A 23,108-nucleotide genomic window follows, 5' to 3' on the forward strand; every position below is an offset into this window, starting at 1 on the left:
TCAGTGGGCTAGCACTATAAAACCAGCCTAAGGAACTATGACAGCTTGTTTGAGGCATGTTTTAAGCAACACCGTATTAATGCTGTTAGAAACGCAACAATTCATGCTAATAACTACAATACTGTTGCTATAGCAACCAGACATGATGACTTACTTTCAACTGGATTTTGTCCAAAAAGCAGAAACCACACCACACTGACAAGTTCCACCAAAGCGGGCCCCATCTCGGAATATACTGACGCTCTGGCATACACAACTAATCTTCCTGTTTCATATTGGAATGTTAATATTACTCATGGTGATGTCGAGTGTATGTTTGGTACGCGTTATATATTTATTGTTACCAGAGTACTTCCTTGTATATTTAAAACTTAGAGCACGAGAGACGTAATTACTGTTTCCCTTCTCTGTATTCACACACTCTCTCTCTCCCTCTCCTCTTTCTTGGATATGGAATCAAATGCATATTTTATGTCTGGAAACGAGAAACCTGAAATCACGTGTTATAAAATGTCAAATGCGGATTGTTACATAAAACAAATGACTGATACGAGCAATGCCAAATGCTCATGTTATCTTCCAGATATGTTCCAGCTATATAACGGTGGTCTGGTAATAATCTGAACATGACAATCCAGTGACTGACGTCATAAAAGTGGATCGCCACAATAGCGATACATGTATCAACCAGGTCAGCGAGCCTGACCACCTGACCCCTTCAGACGCCTCTTACGACAAGCATGGGTTACTGAAAGTCATTACTAACCCGGATCTTTACAGGTTATATATTGTATAATCACATTGTTATAAGTGAGATGACAAACTATTGTTACTTTCACAACAACGTCAGCTTCTACGGATGCCGTACCTAGGCTGTGCATTCAACAACAAACATCGGTGTAACATATCCATTGCAAAATATCTCACCCAGTTATACTTTAATCATTTACATCGAATTCAACACCAGAGAGACGGAAGCAGACACTAACGATACAGATGACACACATACATTATTGAAATATTTAATACACAGACCCGCAATCTATAAAGATTCTGGTAAAGATTCCGTTACTAGATGGATTACCTCAATCCCCGTATGCTTTTATAGACCAAGAAGGAGTAAGTTTAGTTTTACGCCGCTCTCAGCAATATTCCAGCTATATGTAAATAATCGAGTCTGCACCAAACAACCCAGTGATCAACAGCATGATCATCGATCTGGGAACCGATGACATGTGTCAACCAAGTCAGCGAGCCTGACCACCCGATCCCGTTAGTCGCCTCTTGCGAACACACGGGTTACAATTCTATCCCGGATCTTCACGGGTGAACAAAGGACATTTCTTGCATTCGCAATTAAGCGTGACTAATCACTTCTGTTCACATTATTTCAGCTATAAACATAAGGTCTTGTCAACTTGAAGTGACCCTTGTTGTAAATATTTGACACATTGGCGGATCCCACGAACACACGTGTATGGTGTAGACAAGCCATAATAAGGACAAATGTGGGATTCGAACTACAACAAGATTCTGGAAACGGAAACGGAAACTGGCTCAGCAACAGCTTTTTATGACAAGCTGTCATGAGAATATTAAGTCTTTTGGATATAAGGATGAAACAATACAAAAAAGCCAAACTCAAAACAAACTGACACCATCGTCTCAGTCTCTCACCTTTAACACCAGAGCATAAACTTAATATCTCATCCATCCCCATTTATTTACCACTCTTGAACAAAGACATGCACTTGAAGCTTCCCGTAACACTCACGGTTCCCATTGTGGAATAATGTGTTACTTGAACATATACACAACTTTATTTCAGGGACAATATTATGTTAATGCATTAGAGGTGAGGTGAAATTGGGTTTAACGTCGTGCTTGAGAATATTTCGCTCATATGACGACGTGCATGCGTGTGTATGTGCGGCTGCTTGTACTAGCCCAGACTGAAGCTGGTTTTATAGTGCTAGCCCACTGAGATACCATGCCGCAGTGAAGCATGAATACCCCACTCAGACACATTATACTGACTCCGAGCCGACCAGTCCTTGTTGTGCCCATTGATGCCGAGCGCCAGACAGGGACCAACAAGTACCACATTTTAACGTCTTTTGGTATGATGCGGTCGGGGATCGAACCCGCGACCTTCCGCTCTCCGGGCGGACGCTCTAACCACTACACCACGGAGGCGGTACACGGTGAAGTAGTCCATGGTGAGGAGAATGACATAGTATGTAATTTGTCTATAGAACTGTCCATGTTTGTTGCTGTGTGCTGAGGTGTATGTCAGTCATATGCTCCTATTACCTATTGTATATAAATTTGCCACCATAAAGCAAAAAAATATCAAGAACAGTCTTTGAATCTATAAATGTCACATCTTGAGTGCTTTTATGTTAAGCGGCTGCAAGTGTTTGATTTTGTCAGTGCAACTTATAAATGGAAATATAAAATCCAAATTGAAATCTTAATAAATTACCCCAAATATATAACCATATGCTTTTAATAAAAAAGGGAATTATCGTAATGTCGGAATATTGATATATTTCTTTTAGAATAGATCTGAAACGGAGTAAAGAGTGTTTCCTGTTATTGTTTGGAAGTTAAATGAACATTCACATTTAGGTTTCTACTCTCCTATGATGTCATTATAAAAACATTGAACTATATTCAGTTAAGGTACACCAGTTAGGTCAGAGTGTAAGTAACATTTTTAAACAATGGAGAATGAGGTGAAATTGGGTTTAACGTCGTGCTTGAGAATATTTCGCTCATATGACGATGTGCATGCGTGTGTATGTGTGTGTGCGGCTGCTTGTACTAGCCCAGACTTAAGCTGGTTTTATAGTGCTAGCCCACTGAGATACCATGCCGCAGTGAAGCATGAATACCCGACTCAGACACATTATACTGACTCCGAGCCCACCAGTCCTTGTTGTACCCATTAATGCCGAGCGCCAGGCAGGGACCAACAAATACCATATTTTAACGTCTTTTGGTATGACGTCTTTTTGGTCCGCTCTCCGGGCGGACGCTCTAACCACTACACCACGGAGGCGGTCTCACAAATTTTAAAAAGTAACTAGGTAAGTAGCATGGTGTTGCCAGAAACCTTAGATTTTGTTCTTCCTGTAAAAATATAGAAGATGAGTTATGTTAGCATGACCCAAGTATAATATTTTGTAAGACACACATACTTTTCCAGGATACTAAAAAAAGAGATTATTATGTAAACGTCTCACTTTGTCATGATGTGCTAAATGCATTTAAATCTTTACGTTATTATAATTCTGCTTGACTTCAGCTTCTCTTTGTGACTCTTGTTATCGTATTAACATCAATATTTTGTTTGGAATACATCATGTATCAATTCTGTTCTAAAGCCTATGGTATACCTTTAACCTATAAGATATATTCCAATCGACCTGATTGTACCATGTTCGTATAACGTCTTAATTGATCGTACCTTTGCAACACAACGTCCTCCTAGATTGTACCATAACGGTATAACACTTTTCTTTGTCTTTTCACGACCACATAACGTCCCGCATAACATTATCATGCCAATATATTGTCCTGTTTGTTCATACCATCACAACGTGTCCCTCTCTCTCTTGATCATACCATCACGTTTGCCTCTCTCTCTTGATCATACCATCACAACGTTTCCCTCTCTCTTGATCATACCATCACAACGTTTCCCTCTCTCTTGATCATACCATCACAACGTGTCCCTCTCTCTCTTGATCATACCATCACAACGTTTCCCTCTCTCTCTTGATCATACAATCACAATGTTTCCCTCTCTCTCTTGATCATACCATCACAACGTTTCCCTCTCTCTTGATCATACCATCACAACGTGTCCCTCTCTCTCTTGATCATACAATCACAACGTTTCCCTCTCTCTCTTGATCATACAATCACAACGTTTCTCTCAGTGTCCTACAAGCTAAGACCGATATACTGCTGGATACCCCTGGCATGACGTTATTGAAAAAAAGCATACATATGTATTTTGTAACGTCCCGCAGAACATTATCATGCCAATATATTGTCCTGTTTGTTCATACCATCACAACGTGTCCCTCTCTCTCTTGATCATACCATCACAACGTTTCCCTCTCTCTTGATCATACCATCACAACGTGTCCCTCTCTCTCTTGATCATACCATCACAACGTTTCCCTCTCTCTTGATCATACCATCACAACGTGTCCCTCTCTCTCTTGATCATACCATCACAACGTTTCCCTCTCTCTTGATCATACCATCACAACGTGTCCCTCTCTCTCTTGATCATACCATCACAACGTTTCCCTCTCTCTCATGATCATACCATCACGTTTCTCTCTCTCTCTCTCTTTGATCATACCATCACAACATTTCTCTCTCTCTCTCTCTTGATCATACCATCACAACGTTTCCCTCTCTCTCTTGATCATACAATCACAACGTTTCTCTCAGTGTCCTACAAGCTAAGACCGATATACTGCTGGATACCCCCCTGGCATGACGTTATTGAAAAAAAGCATACATATGTATTTTGTAATCTCTCTCTCTCTCTCTCTCTCCCCTCTCTCTCTCTCTCTCTCTCTCTCTCTCTCTCTCTCTCTCTCTCTCTCTCTCTCTCTCTCTCTCTCTCTCTCTCTCTCTCTCTCTCTCTCTCTCTCTCTCTCTCTCTCTCTCTCTCTCTCTCTCTCTCTCTCTCTCTCTCTCTCTCTCTTCCAACACAGCATCGCACATTCAGCCAACGGATGCTGGCATCATAAGAACCTTCAAGGCCCACTACAAGAAATATCTCGTCAACCATTTCATTCAGTGTGCTGAAGACGACCTGCCCTGAACGCTCATTCTCCGAGAAGCGCTTCGCTTCATCAAAAGTAAAAGGCTCCACCATTCAGAACTGTTATCGACATGTTGACATTATCCCCACTCCATCTGACGCTGTCATCGATGAAGATGACATGGCCTTGTCAGAACTACGCCAGTTTCTCCAACGCTTCCCCAATACAAACGGTGACGTTGAAACTACAGATGACTCCATTGACGTCGACAATGATGCAGAAACCAGCCCTTCGCTGTCATCGGATGAGATTGTTTCGATGGTCACAATTGCCGACAACAGCGACCTAGACGAGTCTGACGATGAGCTAGAACGTACACCTCCCCCTATACTGTCAGCCAAATGAGAGCTTATAGAGACTCTGTGATCAATTATTTCGTGTCATTTGCGATTTCTTTAAACCCGACTGAGTTTCTAAGCTTTGATTGCTATACTGTGTCCAGATATTATTGTATGCATTGATTGATTGATTGATTGTTTGTTATATTAATATCCAAGTTGTTGTGTATACAAAATGCAGTAAAGTCATTTGATACATGTACATGTAGACGTTCTTATGTTCTTGTCTCGGTATGTCAAAGGGAAGTAACTCTATTGTTAGTGGTGTACATAATGGTTCGTTTCAGTAGTTTCACTATGCGAACGTTTTTGATGAAAAACGGAAGTGTTTGGATGAACGCGGCCTGACTGTATATAGATTAATTCCTTTTCAACAACAAATTCATTCCTATTTCTGAAGGTTTTTATTGCAAGAAAATAGCACGAATATGTCTACGCTTCATCTTTGCCATCTTCGCTGAGATCACCCTCGCCTGGCCTGAAACAATAACAGGTGACTTGCACTATACTGACGCGAAATCATCACCTAGGTGATGTGGAAAAGAAAAAGAAAATGAAGGCCTAATTTGTCTGATATTCTACACTCCCTGGTCAACGAGGGTGTTTTCACAGCTTGCGACCATGGGAGTCCTGTCAACATGGCAAATGGGTACACACAGTCTGTGGTCAAATCTACCAGTTGTTCGACTTCCATTTTTGTCGAATCCTCGATGGCTGAGGGGGTTAGATCGTTGACTTTGTGTGCTGGCGATTAGGTGTCTGAAGGTGTGGGTTCCAATCCACACTAGAGTACTAGAATCTATACTTTACTGAGAAAGTATGTAATAGATGTGACGGTATAAAAAACAAAATGTGTTATTTGTAAGGACAGATCCAATGCAGAAATGAAATAAATACATTGCATTCTCAAGATTTGTTGTTTTCATGTACGCTCGAGTGTGTCGTTTTAACATAACGTAAAAACTAGCCAAACTTAATCAAAATGAATTTTGTCCTATCAATATGTTTCCAAAACACCGCAATTGGGGATTTATTTCGTGAGAAATCGATTTACGTTGTACAGACACATTTTCGATATTTCTGAACAGACTGAAAAGAACATGCTCAAAGTTGCACAGCTGTTATCAGTTTTAGCATCCATCAAACAAACAAACTGATTCAGAAGATAAACATGAATTGAAAAATTTGTGTTTGAGTAGCCGACAGAAATATGTTTGACATACCACCTGTATGTTGGTGTTTAATACATCTTTTGTTTTGATTATGTACGTTGTAGACTTATCCTCAAGTACACAAATAAAGTAACAGTAGAACTCACCACGCAGTTTTCACACTCCACACATACCCTACAGATGTTGGAATTCTTGAGAACCTTGGACTGGTAGAATGCTGTCACCTGATTGGCTGAAAAAGGAAACGAGCATATTCTATTGGCTGACACATAGCGTCGTGTTGTCTGTCATGCAACACAGCCAACCTGACAGGCTTTTATGTTTGAAAAGACAACAATCACCGAGATTTAACAGTCAAAAGCTTGAAACAGTTTAGAATTCTTTGGCTTTGTATGACACACTATATTGCTAGCTTCTTCTTCTCGTAGTGGGTAACTGTGGTGGTAATTAAGGCCTCTTTGAACTAGATGATCAAAGAAAGTAGAAAGGGCGTGATTAAATCTTTCAAATCCTATGAGCAAGACTATGCTGCTCACAGACCTCGAATCATACTCGACGCCAATTGTGTGATTCGAACCGATGTTCAATGAGTCCTGGCACGACCAAGGGACGTAACTCTGAACATATCATAGCCACATCATAGACTGCCACACCGATGATAGTAGCAGTTAACACTTACTTGGCTCATAGTAGTCGTAGACTCTGACTGGGACGGGCTGGGACTTGGCTACAAGACCTGTTCTCTGGAGGGTGACGGACAGACATACGGGCGTGGTTCCGATCTGTGACATTGACAGAGTCGAGTTAGTAACATTAACAACCAAACTGGTTAATATGTGTCCCAGTTGATCACTTGGACATTGCGACATGTGTTGTGGAATTAAAGCGTGCAAATCTTGCTTCATTTCGTTTTCACCTCATTTTGGCAGTGTCACATTCACCAGAGACATGTCCTCTATGCAGTTGAGTTTATATTTTAAAGTACATAAAAAACAAAACGCTGGAGGATTTTAGAGGATATACGTTCCTGGACATAGAATGTTCACTGAATATTTTTTATTATTATCTCCTTTGACGTCGACCCATTTGTTCCAACGATGTTTAGTTTCTGTCAGGTATGCTCTGTAAAAGTCTTCATCATGGTGTCCAGAAACTCATCTACCGTACCAATTGCTGCGTGCAAACCCCCTTACCATTCAGGAGATTTGCATTTCGTTTCTAGGTCTGAGTAACACATAAAAATGTAAAAAACTTAACCCCCACAACCTTTCATTTTTAACGTCAACACATTCGCCTTTTCCTGAAGAAGTAGGACATCTGAAGGAATTTTTCGCAAAGCTTGACAATCATAAGAAAAGCAAGATTTATGGATGTCAACTTCTTTATTGTGAATAACACGACGTGTCACCCGATGAAGGAGCAAGCATACACTCCGACACGTTGAGGTGACATCCACAATTTTGCTTTTCTTATACATTACACTTCTAACTGCCCTTCCAAGATTTGCCAATCATGATTATAACTCGAATATTCAAATTGCTCCACAACCTGAACGTCAACGGGACGTAATGAGCACCATCGTCCACGACTAGAACCTCCATCCATTTATCTTAATTTGAACATTGGGCTCTCATTATACCCCATATATATTTTCCAGCGAGATAGTGGACGAGGTTATGTCGGATATGCATTATATATGAAAAAGATGTCTCACCTCATCAAAATAGAGCACCACTTTTTTATTTTCAGTCTCGACTCTCTTCAAAGTTCTTAGTTTGGTAAGAGTGTCAAGGTCTGCCTCGAAACCTGAGGGAAGTCCGAGTTCTTGGATGGCCATTCCACTGGTACCATTTAACAGCCATCTGAGACAAATGTGAGAATATAAAACGCAATCCTGATTGCAAAACGCATGTGCTAAAAGATAGATGTTTAAGCAGGCAGGTATTTGTACATGTGAATACGATGTGAAGAAAGAAACAAGACGTATGTACATCTGATGATATGCAAACATTAGTCTCACTTAACGAAACCACACTGACAAACTATCAGAATGGCCCTCCCGCTCTTAAAATAAATACAAATAAAAGCGACAAAACCCTTTCTTCATTCATAAGAAATTAAATCTGTGCTAAAAGCAGAGTCGATTGTACAAGTGTGACCATATCATGAGTATTTTCTTTCGTTTCTGCAGTATTGCAGCTGGACGATGTTGTAAGTTGTTTGTAAAGACATCGAGACTGGACTAGACAATCCTGTGATTCATGGCATCAACTAACAGATATATAATGGCACTGGTTTACCCTGTAAAGGCTCATATTTACACACATGCCGACAAAAGTGACATTTGAAAAGGTATTTTTCCAAAAGGAAATGAGTATCTGGTTTTGAAGCTGTCACGACATCATGCAAAATGCCAGAACCCCCGCCTCCCAACACAATGTGGCATGGTCACTCGCAAAGTGCCCACTCACTTGGTGCAGGTCTGGACTGTGATGGAGTTGATGTCCTCCTTCAGCAGCTTCACGGCCACATCAAAAGATGGCTCCTCCACCTCAGCATCAACGTTGAAGAACACGGCGACCTGAAGGACAAGTGAGAACTCTGAATGTTGCTTTATTTGTTGTTGTTGCAGTCAGTTATATCCTGTACTCACAGTCTGAACCAGCCAACATCATAATGTCATGGATAATCGTAGCCAGGCCTTCGATGTGAGGATAAAGGCATTTTCACTACCATGCTATAACACATACTGTTATGTGAACGGAACAAGAAAACAAAAAAATCATGATTTGATGTTTCGCGCATTCGGGACGCAAGGCCTTAATGGAGCAGTCGTTACAATAACAATTATGCTTATAAACTTTAACTACCATTTTGTCACACCCTAGCTACAATGGCGCGCTCTCAGCATTGATACTTCCGTCAGGATACCGGGCCCAGCTCTCAGAAACCTGTTCCTGTCGTGAACGAGGGTATGTTATGGGTAGGCTCGACGACAGTGCCATCGTCTCGAAGACATGAGACACTGTTTCAATCACTGGTTGGTCTGGTCTGGACTCGACAGGTTAGACGCTGTTGTCATATGGCCTGAATATTGTAGTGAGCATTTAACAATAAAAACACACTGTATGTTGTATTCTACGATACGCATACCTCAACGAGAGCGATCCCATTCCCTGTGGCTTCAACACTGACGCTATCGGGAACTGATGGTAGCTGGAGAAAACAAGAAAATTGGAAATATGTGAAGAACTGACAAACTGAAACTATCTGAAAGAACATGGAAATGAAAAGGATATATGGCCAATAACGACAAGACTGTGGACAGTAAATCTGTATATATCGTAGCAGTGAATATGCCATGGTTCTTCCCCACCTCGAAATACATAATAGGTGCCTGATACAACACACCATGTACATGTATACACTCTGAACAGTGTATGGTTTGGAAATATCTACATGTAGCGTTCATGGACTGGTCATTTGTTATTACGGATGGGGTGTGTGTTGCGTTCACCAGAACTACAGATAACTTTTGGGTCATTGAGTTATGTACTCGCTTGTGTTCATCTCAATCGGATATCCTAATTTTCCTTTGAGTAACCAGATAAATTGTACTCACCTCACTCAAAACTCAATTGGGTATTTTGCCATTTTCAATTAATTTAAAAATATACTACAGTTTAAATGTTAGTGTTTGGTATCTATTATTTATCTGTATTATGAAAAACTGCAAGTTGTCAAGTTAAAATAGAACCTCTCAGTATACCTCAGTTATTTAATCTCCCCCCTCCCTCCGTACGCAAGCTCAGATTTGACATTTTTTTGTGTACGCATGCACGATCACATTTATAGAGTACTTGTACGCAATAGACTTAATAGGAATTGAGTTTTCACATAAATATTTGCGTAATTTACGCAGATACGCAGCTTATCTGTACCTGCGTTCGTTTACAGCGCTGCGGATACTGTGTGTACGGATGAACACTGACTGTAATCTTTATGCTGACGCTTGTACGATATGTTTAAACCGACGTCGATACGCGTATGGTTTGACTTGCCGCTGTGAAAGCCACTTTCTGAGAGACCTCTTAAGGGTGCTTCAATTATTATGAAAAAGTGGAACCAAACCAAGATCTGCTCAACACATTGTTAAACACAAAACATAAAATGAATTTAAAATAATGAATAAACAATATACTATAAATAACTCAAACTCATTGTTCATTAACGTACTCGTGTGAACACTTCAACACTGAAGAGTTTTCTTATTTTAGCTAAAACTGTAAATCTGAGTTTTCAGCCTAAACCTTATGAAACAACACAACTAGGTACTTCAACAATGAGCAGTGTTCGTATCATTGTCATTAGTCTAACATTGACTGATACATATTTATATAGACCGAATAAGTACTCCCGCTATAAGTCACCCAGACATCGCAAAGCAAGTACTCGGACGATTCCTTGTGTTTAAAACTAGGAACGCATTAGAAACACTGATAGTTACAGAAAGAAACTATCAATCAAGCAACTTGTAATTCAAAGGAAGAGTATCTCGGTGTACCCAAATTCAAATGAGGGATAACAAAAATGAAATTCAAGACGGTATTATGTTTTTACCCAACTGAGTTTGTCCCCTACAGGTTGCGTGTACGGATGTACATTTGAGTGCCTGTTCTCACCTCGACACTCTGGAGCACCAGCGCGTTGTTCTGGTTGACAGAGAACTGATGGCTGAAGCTGCCACTGTTCACTGTCACCTGGATGTCGAAGTTGTTGGAGTACGCCATCTTGGCGAATTCAGACAGAGCCTGCAGGGCCATGACAGTGTCCTGAAAGAATACCAATATGTTGTCTGGTATTAAAATAATTTGTTAAAATAGCAGCTCAAACCCACATGTATGTTATACATTTGTATCAGTGTTTTAAAATGTAGTGACACTATATATAATTCCAAAATGACCTATAACTGTGAGTGCTGACTTTTGAAGCTGTTATGATGACCAGGAACTTCTTTTAATGCATTGCCAACTTCTTTATTGCAATAGATTAGGCGTTTCGGTGTAGACGCTAACACCGTTATCAAGTGATACACATCATTATGAACAAGAAGAATATACATGTATATGACTATACTTGTGACTAAGTAGGTACCTGAGTGGATGAGAAGCCACCATGAGGATTACGCTGAGATGCCAACCACTTCATGACGCTCAGACCACCATTGAATTCATCCCTCTCGGCGAATGTCAGCAGGGCATATGACGTCATCTCGATGTCGATGGCATTTTTGGGGGATGGTGGTGTCCAGTAACCGCGGGACGCTGTCGACGTAGTTTCGGGGCGGTGCCAGTGTTTCATTCCATCTACAAAGGTTTGTAAGTGACCTTTCAGTAATATTACAGAGTCAGCTCAAATAGACTCAAGGCCAAAGTGAAACAGACAATTACTGCCGTAGTAAACACCAACTATCAAGAAGTTTCACCGTAATGACTTCTGGCGTATACCTAATAGAAATACTGTGTGGCCTAGTGGTGGTCCGATTAATTGAAATAACCGAAGATTGGTCGCAATGACAAAACGACCAATCAATCGATCATGTTTTCTCATAATCGAACACAAACAATTTTCGAACACTTGTTTGCAATAACGATATTTTTCACAATGTTGGTTTTGGCTGTTACATTTCATTAGCACTACAAGCTCTTCCAACTCATGATTGAATTTATTATAAAGACTCCATGAAGTTCATGTTCCTAACATACTAGTCATCCTTTAAAGATGTCAAATTTGCAAATGCATTTTGTGCAATTTGCAAATAAACGAAAGAACTACATGTTTTTTCTTTATTTTTTGTGCATTAACAAACATAACCAGAAAAACTTAATAAATGACGCTAACCAATTAGTTTCGATGTTTGATCGGTTGTAATGAACCAATCATCAATTATGAGATTTAAACCAATTCCCAACACTAGTGTGGCCTCATCGTGGGGCGAAGGTTTAGTGTGTAAGAAAAATCCACACTGAAGTTCATGCACAGACCAAATATCATTATGCTATCTGGGACTCAAAAGAATCAGGATCGAATCCAGTGGAAGTAAACCGAGGAGAATTATGGTCTGGATAATGGAGATCCTCACCCTTGACAATGGCATGTGAGTTCAGTGTGTCAAACAAATCGTTAGCTTTGATGCTGCCAGCAAGTTGCAGGGCATACGTCATAATGGCCAGAGCGTAGTCATCGGTGGGAGTCTGATTCTCAAGGAACCTGACTGCCTTATTTGTTGCCTCACGAATCCGCTGTTGGACATCCTGTTTTATAAAACAAATTAGTTTCATAAATGACATGTGTTAGACAAGATGTTTGTTTACAGTGGAGTATATTCTGAAGGATGGAAAATATTAAGGATTGCCCCAGAGAGGATCGAACTGGTCCTCAGTAATGCATGAGTGTTACAGTAGACTGACATAAATTGATAGCCTGGCTCTGTGAATTATGGTACCTAAAGACGATTATTTCAATTCTGTTTTCAGCTACTGGCGTGCCCTGATGTGACTATTAACATCCAGCTTATATACCTTGAATACCTCTGACTTCAGAAGATTTGACAAATGACACATGACATACCCGTGGAAGGTCGTTGTTCTCGAGAAGGGCGATGAGGACATAAGCCGTCAGTGGTGCTCCTTTTCCAGCTCCTCCCTGGATAAAAATATAGAGAATGCAACTGAGTCTGTGCTTGCTGATGACAACAATGTAGTAACCTGTGCGCCACTTGTATCAACACTGGCGCTGGACCGGCCTTGTCAAACTTCATCTGAGGCTATGATCAGGCATTCCATACAGGATTAATTTGAGTCTTGACAGTGAGTGTGATTGTTTGTTCTGAACTGTATGAACCAAAGGGTAAGATATTCGCTAACTTGAGAATACGGTAGGTTTTAGCTGATAAAACAAAGTATACTATCCCCAAAAAGAAACACATAGGCGTTTTGTACACTTTAAAATCTACCACTTACCTATTATGTTCAAACAATCGTCAAAATATGAAACAAAATGTTGATAACATGATTTTACACAATTGCACAAGTAAAAGATTTACTTAACCAGAGAATGTTGATTTTGATGATATTTCATACAAAGATTAAAAAGGCATCACCACAACCCAACAGAAAGCACCTTCCAGTTGAAATTGTGTAGCAAAGAGCATGCACTGTCTGGCTATTACTTTCGGAAATCGGCATTCGTTTTGAAGGTGTTTCAATGAGTGAGTGAGTGAGTTAAGTTTTACGCCGCACTCAGCAAAATGGCTGCGGTCTGTAAATAATCGAGTCTTGTCCAGACAATCCAGTGATCAACAGCATGAACATCGATCTGCGCAATTGGGAACCGATGACATGTGTCAACCAAGCCAGCGAGCCTGACCACCCGATCCCGTTAGTTGCCTCTTACGACAAGGGTTACTGAAGGCTCATTCTAAACCGGACCTTCACGGATGAAGGTGTTTCAAGGTCAAATCACTACGCCACGTCTGGCGATTACCAAAGAATGCACGCTGGAGATTACCAATCTTCTGTTGCCAGGCGTCTGAATATTAGTCTGAGCACGATATCACGGCTTGCAGCTCGTTACAACCGAAAAGGTATAACAAATGACCCTCCCCATATAGGCAGACCTCGAGTCACCACTGTAGCCCAAGATCGGTACATCCGGGTACTACATTTGCGTGATCGTACTGCCATGGGTGACAGCACAGCAGCCAGGGTGCCTGGACTTCGGAGGATATCCGGTCAAACTGTACGGAGCAGGTTGAGAGAAATTGGATTGAGAGCCAGATCTGACGTCGGGCCCGTGCTACGTCGTCACCATGGCGCTCAACGCCTCCGTTATCTAAAATTATCCACTTGGTTGTATAAACATTTCCTTCTTCTAAACTGATACAAAATTCATTTCCTAAAATCTATTTGTGGACTAGTTATACATGTTTGAAATTACAACAATTTCGCAACAGATTTCTGGGTTATGCGTTTCTATTAGGGAATAGTATATATTGCCGAATGCAAGTATTTAGGAAATGCTGACTGCATACTGATGAAAGGGGATGAATTTCAGTATCTGGTTATGAATGTTTTATGTAGTATCAACCTTGCCAAACCTACGGCCACTCACTAATTTTGATACGAGCACATGAGGTAATTTCTTCATCAAGAAAAAGAATTCACACCGATTAAAAAAAATAAGAGGCATATTTTGGATTAAACTTGGTAGGTCCAAAGTATTAGAGTCATTTCCTAAACCCTAATGGTTAACTGCCTCTACACTCACTGTCAGGGATTTGTGGAAGACTTTTCCAGGTTCCGGAAAGGAACCGTCAGCGTTCTGTCTCCGTATCATCCAGTCGATGGCTTTGGTCAGAAACTGCATCGTCGATGAAGGTGTATGGTTTAGCTTGGTGGAACGTCTTCACAACAAACGCTGTCAACCTGGAAGTAGAGTGCTGGGTTCAGCTGCACGCTAGCATAAACGTATCACTCACCCACTCTGCTTATTGCATACGTTATTGGATCTCAACCTACGGAACTCACCACATGCTGCCGGAAGGATCCCTCTCGCCAAAAGCACTGAAGGAACCATCTTTGTGCTGGTAGGTCAACTCTCTCTGGTATCCTGGAGGAGATGAGGGAAATGACCGAGATACAACGTGATATACGATACACAAATAGGGCCCGTAAGTAAGTCACTACGCGGGACTTAAGTACTTCCGGTGACAAACAACCTTTCATGCCTTTTCGAATGGTTTCATGGTTGTCACCTGACAGTAAGGAACCGATAATCTTTACAGGAATAACAGATTTCCGATCTAAACAAACACACACACACACACACACACACACACACTCTCTCTCTCTCTCACACACACACACACACACACACACACACACACACACACACACACACGCATCCCACCCCCAATTAGCTTACTATTACATCTGTCAACATCTGTGACTTCTGCTAAGGCCGTCAGTATTCATTTCTGTGTTTCTCATCTCCCGACCGACCCAAAGTTTCCTTCCGACGGAACAAGCAAATTTGTTTTTATTTTACAAAATGCCGCCGACAGCAATTATTTCAGTCTTATCAAACCAAAAACTTGTCTTTAAGGTCAACTTTAAAAAATATAATATTTTGAAAAGTCTCTCAAGCACCTAAATGGGCGATCTTTTTCAATTTATCTTCCCTTCACTAATCCACTTGGAGCGCTGGTCCGGATGGTCCAACCTTAAACTGACAGAGCATGTCTTATGCGCGATGGGATCTGTTCTTGTTACTAAACACTTAGAGACAGTTAACCAGTACAGCCTTCACCATCACCGTTAACGTTCACGCTGGTGCATATGGACAGTATATCTTTTCCCTTGACCGATGATATATCAAGTGTGATATCCTGAAATATTTGTGATGTGATGGATAGCCATGACTGCTTATATTGCATTAATGAATCGCAAAATTGCCATTCGAAGCGAGGCAGTGGAATCAGCTGATCGTTTTCAGGTCATATTTTGTCATTTTGTTCCCTTTTTGCAATCGGTAATTCAAATCTGGCACTAGATGTCTGAATATCACACATTTAAGCCTGCAGTGTATTTTTGCATTTGTTCTCAAATCTTTATCGTATTACGTCGATTACGCTACATTCATGTAATTCAGTACGGTCGGGAGCTGATGCGGTGCGCGAAATGTGAAAACATTGTTATGCCACGTGTGAGCTTCGTCGTGAATCTGATATTTTTGTATGATGGTGCGTGTGTTCTTTAATATTACATTACACATGCAAGACTTTATTCAGTCATTGTACATAAGTATTATCTGTTAAATTTGGGAGAGCGGCAGGTCGCGGGTTCGATCCCCGACCGCGTCATACCAAAAGACGTTAAAATATGGTACGTGTTGGTCCCTGCCTGGCGCTCGGCATTAATGGGTACAACAAGGACTGGTCGGCTCGGAGTCAGTATAATGTGTCTGTGTGGGGTATTCATGCTTCACTGCGGAATGGTATCTCAGTGGGATAGCACTATAAAACCAGTCTCCATGGTGTCAGTAACGCACCAGATTCCATGTACTTGATTGCCTTGTCCTCATGTCTCCCGTCAGCTGATTGGTTGCTGTCAGGTAGTTGGTGACAAACACATCCGGGGCCAACCCTAGCATCGTCTGCTCGCCACATCCGGTAGGCATGCGCAGAAGTTTGTCCAGACCATTCACTGTTGGACCCATTAGGTCGCCTAGATGACGAAATTATATATATATACGTGTTGGGACACAGGTTGTCTTCAGGAAATCAAATTGTTTCATTTTCTTTCTATTTTTCTGAAACTATGAAATACCAAACCAAGACATATAAATACAAGTTAGTAATCACAAGAACTACTACATTTATGTTTTTACTTAATATGCAGTGACTAGAATGCATTATGCATGCATGTCATTATCATGCAAACTGTTACCGTAAGGACGAAATAATTAGGAGATGACAAATGTCCTGTATAAAGAAACGACGCTACAAACCAACTGCGGTGACCCTAGCTCTCAGTGACCCTGGGACCACGTTCTGGGGCAGAGTGAGGGGAACAGACTTGACAAAACTGGGCGCTTCCCTCAGATCAATCAGGACAGGAAGATTGTACTCTTTAGGGGTTCCTTCAGGCTGAAGAGAGATTGTGAATACATAAAAGAACACTATATTCTTTCGTGTACATACAGGCTGAAGAGAGATTGTATGTACTCAAAGGAACATGTTATTATTCAGTGGTTATTTCGAACTGGAAAGAGATTGTGATTACTGTATTGTACTCACATGGTGTTCCTACAGGATGAGAAGAGACCAAACAATAGGAATAGAAGTGGGATTGTACTCATAAGGAGAACGGAAGAATGAATGAAAATGTTTCCTTACCTCGACCAGGAGCTGTCTCTTGATGGCGTCAGCAGCGAGGGTGGATCGGGCGGAAACGGTCAGGTCGATTTTCCCCAGGATGGTTGGGACAATGGGGAAATATACAGAGGTGGCGCCACCTGCCTTCACCTGGGGTAATATACACAACGTTAACACTGAAGCATTGCTATTCTTTAATGTTGTGAGAAAATACTAGCTAACCATTCGATTTATGATTATAGTCAACGGGATTTGGTGAAGTGGTAAAATAATTCACCAATGTAATAAAACTGTTACATCCTTTAAAATTATGTGTATACATTGCAATATTACACCCACGGCACTGTTTGCAAGAAACTGTGTATCGTACATATGTTCAACATGTAGATGGGAGTCAGTTAATACATTGATGATACCGCGATTCATTGATCTTACTCCTGATAATAACATCAACCGCTTACCTGGACTGTCTGACTCTGATCTTCCGATTCTGTTCGTTCACGTCTGTTGCCACGGACAACGACATTCCTGTATTCCACAGACTTGGGCAGAGTCACAACAGCCTAAAAGATGTGGGTATGGAACTTGAAGACGGCTTCTCAGTGGCTTTTCAAACTTTTAGCAAAATCAGTGCATGAAATAAGGCCTGTCCGACAGCCCGAGACGGGCTAGATTTCTGAAGGACAGTCTAAATTTACAGCTAGCCAGTCCGATGATCTGGTAAAGATTTTAGATGTTCCATACAGCTGAGTAAACTCACGATATATCTTGGTGTCTGATCTGGTTAAATTCATTTCGGACTGGTAACATTTTGAAGGTACCAGCCCTGATGTCTGGCTGGGTTTTTGGCTTATTTCATACACTGGCAAAATATCAACACTGGACTCGTATGATGTTATCTTAATCGACATATACTTGTGAAGTTATATTAAAACAGTCATAGGCTTGAAGTAACCGGTGCAATCTTTTGGGCGGTACACGAAGCAGTCGGTCAGCGAAGTAGGAAAAGCGTTCGCTGGTAATGCCTAAAGACTGGTATGGGTCCTCAAACTGATGCACATGTATCAGAGTTATGTATCACTCGCATAGCATAACCGTGTTTACCTGTACTACGGGAATCTGGCCATCAGTATAGAAATTAACAAAAAAGGGCTATCACAAAAGAGACTCTCATCTTCCCCGATGAACTAGGATACCATTGAAAACTCCAAAGGCTTAGAGCAATTATTTTCTGGTACCTGGAAATAACTACTTTGTCCACGTCGTATCTACTACTCACGCTCGACGTCTTGAGCGAGGTAGTTGAAGACGATGGCCTGGAGAGCTAGCTGTTCCCCTGGTCACGGAGTACGGCAGGCTGAGGCTCACGAAGAAGGGGCGGAACACACGGATCTGAACACACGACATGTAGGCTGGTAAACATGTTATTAAGTAAACACATTCGACAAAGGCCGGAACATGAGGGTCTGAACATTATCACTTTTGGGTGGACAAAGAGTTCCACAATGTTGCATCTCAGGGACACAAAACCCAAACAATCAGCTTCACTTTAACCGAGTCTGGATTGTATTTAGTTCTATCGCTGTGTGTCATCGGATGGGGAGAAAACTGCAATCGTCACGCGTATTAAGAAAACGACAAATTTAGACGTGGTCCAGTAACCTCGAGACCAGACACAAAATTACTTACGGAGGTAGCTAGGTCGAGGCGTAGATTAGTGACCTACCTTGGCTGAGGTTGGTGCAATTCCAAGGCCGCTCTGAGTGTTGACGGCGAAGGCGCTGGCCACCCAAGACGTGATGGTATCTGGCACTGTTGTTGAGATGACAGCTGTGCCATCGGCACTGTGGTATTGAAGAGTGAAAAATATAACCAACTAAGACGATATCAGCTTTCGACCATTCTCAACAAAAAAACCCTGCTTCCTCATGATCAACATGAAGTGTCCAGGTGAAAACAGCTTGTCTTAAACTGAAAACATTGGTCGTAGGCGTGACTACCAAAGGTTTTATCCACTTGGCACTTGGACCACACATTGATATTAACTGTTGGTTTATTGAATTTATTTCTTCAGTTGTTGTTGCCGTTCAGTAATTTCTATTCACTTAATTAACATTAAAGAGCCCATATACTCTAGGGGTACAAATACATAAATCCTTTTTGACATTGTTATGTAATGAAACCCCGTCATTAAAACTACTCATTTCGACCAATAATTAACTCATTGTGACAACAGTGCAAATTCTCTCCCCGCGAACGAAATTTCAACCAATTAGAGGGCGCGTCTCAGTGACGTAATGTGAGTTATTCATACGAGGTTCGCTTACGAATTCATGTACTTTCCGGGATAAATTATCTTGTTTACAGATTTGTCGAAATCTGAAATCGTGACAATTGTTGTGAAAAGTGAAAGCTTTTGTTTTCACAATCTACTGTCATTTAGTCTTGTCACCCGCTTTGCCTAGCTTCCGAGTTACAACTTAGTTTTCATAGACGATTCTGTCAAATCGCTTGTTGTCGCTAGGCCTTATTTGTTGGAGCCAGACGCTAGTGGTAGTTAAAACGATGATCAGCCTCGCTCATTACGGTTACAGGAAGAAGATCGACTAGTATCTACATACTGGTGAGTGGACGTTAACCACGTGAATATGGCAGGTAATTTATCGCACAATATTGTCACTTCAACCCCTACCTCGCTTCCTGCGGAAGAAACGAGTGGAGAGTAGTTTTGATTTTCTAACTTGATGAAAACAAACCATAATCTCATTGATTCTCGAACAGACTTTAGCCCGTGACGTCACGATTTTAAAATGGCGGCCCTGTCGCGAACATCCGCCAGTCAGAGAATAAATGCTATTTAGGTTTGTTTTCAATAGAAAGTTACAAATCAAAACTACTTTCTACCGGTAGTAAACTATGTATTTCATCGATGGCAAATAGGATTTTGCATTATATTAGGCGGGTGTTAATATAATACTACTTTACAATATTATTGTCACTTGCACCACAACCTCGCTTCCGAGGAAGAAATCGTTATGTTACAAGTTTTGTCATGCAAAATCTTCTGGTCATCAATCATATACATATTTTACTACAACTAGTACTTTTGATTTTTAACTTCCGGGAAGTGATCTGAACACAAGTAAGATATGTTCCAGGCTTCAATTAACGCTCGCCCCGCACTCACAAACATAACCAATTTAGCACGAACTGCGGGTTGGGTGGAAATCTGTACATGATGACACCATCACACGACTCCTGGGAGCAATTTACGGCGATCTGGTCGCTGACGTCGGAGAATTCAGCAAAATGACGAGCTTGTTGCACATTTTATATACAGCTAACTGAAAATCCTTCCTCATGTAACGTCACTTCCGGTTCGCTGCAGTGCTCTGGCGACAGAGTTACGTAGCCTCCTCTGTGGCTCTCTGTTGGCGGGCGAGAGAGAAGCAGACGACTTTTGGCAACTTTAGTCGCCGGTATTAATTACAGGCCTACCAAAGAAAACTTTCCACTGTGCAGAAATAAGCAGATAAGCCCACATTAATTGTGGAAATAGCAACAATAGCAACATAAACATAATACCTCTCTACTGGTGTTCCTGTTTAAGGCTAACCACACATCTTTCATATGCAGTGGTTAAAGAGTACAAAAACAAAAGTTTATTCGTTCTTCCATTTCCAACATGTACCTTACTGTCATGTTTTGCCATAACCAGGTTTCCGGAAATTCTTGTCCTGATTCGTTCCACTTCTTTCCAGCCCCCAAGCTGACTAATTTCTGCGTTCTGTCCAGCAAAAAGCAGGTCTTCTTTGTTGTTCCTTTCTTGGACCCCTTGCAGCATTGCCACCAGAGCCACCAAAGCTACCAGCGCCACCACCTCTGCCTCCACAAAACCGACAGCCATCTGGATGATGAAGAGTGGGAAGAATTAATGGATTTTTAAAAATGTAAATGAAAACTGAAAGGCCAGCCATGCTGCTTATGTCTATATGCGATACAAACGCACATGCATACATGTGGGCCCGTACATGTTTGTTTTCACGTAAGTTCGTATGTTAGTATCTTGTCATGTTAGCTGGTTAAAGCCTTTGATCCTCACGCCGAACCTGGGTTCGACTCCCCACATGGGTACAATGTGTGAAGCCCATTTCTGGTGTTCCCCTGCCGTGATATTGCTGGAATATTGCTAAAAACGGCGTAAACCTAAACTCAATCAGTCACTCACTCGCAAGTTGGCCTGTTGGCATGCCTGTTGGGTTGTATCAAATGCTGTTATTTATGCTGGGTGTGCATGCACGCGTGTGTGTGCGCGCGCGTGTGATAACTGATTTATCTGTTCTAGGTGTGTTAAAGGTTGGTATGTACAGACACATTGGAATATACATGTGCTTCAGGCATTGCCAGGTATGATTAATTGTCCCGTTTGAAATGGACTCAAGGCTGGCAACGCGTTTTCTCTCCGAATTGTGAATGCCTTTATTCTGCAGTATGCAGACTCCGTTCCTTTCCAGACTGTTGCCTAGTTTGGACTGGACTTCTGGTTCCCCAGCGGCTATCTAAAGCGTTATCTCATGCTAAGCTGAGATACATTTATGGATCTGATTTGGTTATGGCATACTTTAGCAATTCAGATCATAATACTCTAAACGATAACGAACCCATCAGCAAGACTTACAGTATCTTTGATGTTGGTATACAAGTGCGTCTGTCATCACAGCAACTCCTGAGTTCTGAATAGTAAACATGTACAAGTCCATACAATGCATCTGGGAAAAATATATACCTATTCCCATTTCATGTTCAAAAGTTTTCGGTCTACAAGAAATCATCCGCTTTGACAAAGTGCTATACTAAGGAACTGTTTGTAGGACGGCGGTACTGCCAGATTTGTATCAAGTATCATATTTTCGACGCTGATATCTCAATAACGGCTTCTGTCTACCAGATGAGCACAATGAAGCGAGTAGATAACTCATCGACCCAAAACGTTATCTGTAGCTCTGTTAACCAATTCATACTACTCTTGATTCTCTACCTCATATTACATCACTTCAAGCGCGTGTAGAGATTTATCTGCAAAACATCCATTCAAACATTTAAACTTGGCATCATGAAATTGTACAGTGACCTTCAAGTACTGGCAGTTCGATGCAAACCTGATGATACTTTGAAGTAACTATTACACCTAAGTTCGACATCGTTCTTTGAGGGTGCTAAGCACCTTACACTGTAGGCTAAAGAAGCTATGGATAATACCCTAGTTTTCTACTCTTATGAAACCTCACTCTCAGTCCTAACACTACATCCGAGAGCACATCAGGAGTGAATCAGGACCACTAATGCAAACTTGGGAACACCCAAGTAGGCTTTAAACAGACGTCATACAATGTAACAAGCTTTGTGATTTCATCCCCAACATGGGTTGGCTCTTACACACGTTGACGTTGCAAGAAGACTAATAGCATCCTTTACTAATGGGTATTTGTAGAAAGCTGAGGATCCTCCCTCATGGTGAGTATGTGTAGATTTCTCTCTCATAGAGACATATCACCATTCATATTCTTTAAAGGGTATGTGTAATATTGACAGTGCTCATTTAATGTTTGGTGTTGCAAACAAAATAGAAACATGTGATAAATTGTGAATGGCTGCATCAGGTATTAAATTATTGTCCAACTACAGTTATTGACGGCAGTTACATTAAAAAAGAGTTAAAGAAAGGTACAATGATTGTTCTCCTTGACGGTGGTACGCTAGTCCATCCCTCGACATAGCTTGAACATTTAATATTGGTTAGTCTTACAAA

General features: G+C 41.2%; 1 protein-coding gene across 1 annotated transcript in view; it reads right to left on the reverse strand.

Annotated features, from left to right (window-relative positions):
* The window catches only part of LOC124252874 (CD109 antigen-like), an 84,724-nt gene that overhangs the window by 18,649 nt on the left and 42,967 nt on the right, over positions 1-23,108 (reverse strand). Inside the window, 3 exon segments of the mRNA XM_046686547.1 lie at positions 19,026-19,143; positions 19,992-19,999; positions 20,991-21,206. Coding sequence (XP_046542503.1) covers positions 19,026-19,143; positions 19,992-19,999; positions 20,991-21,206 — 342 coding nt within the window.

This window comes from Haliotis rubra, unplaced genomic scaffold, assembly GCF_003918875.1.
Source record: "Haliotis rubra isolate DU_JTF1 unplaced genomic scaffold, ASM391887v1 Scf528, whole genome shotgun sequence".
Taxonomy (NCBI): Eukaryota; Metazoa; Mollusca; class Gastropoda; order Lepetellida; family Haliotidae; genus Haliotis; species Haliotis rubra.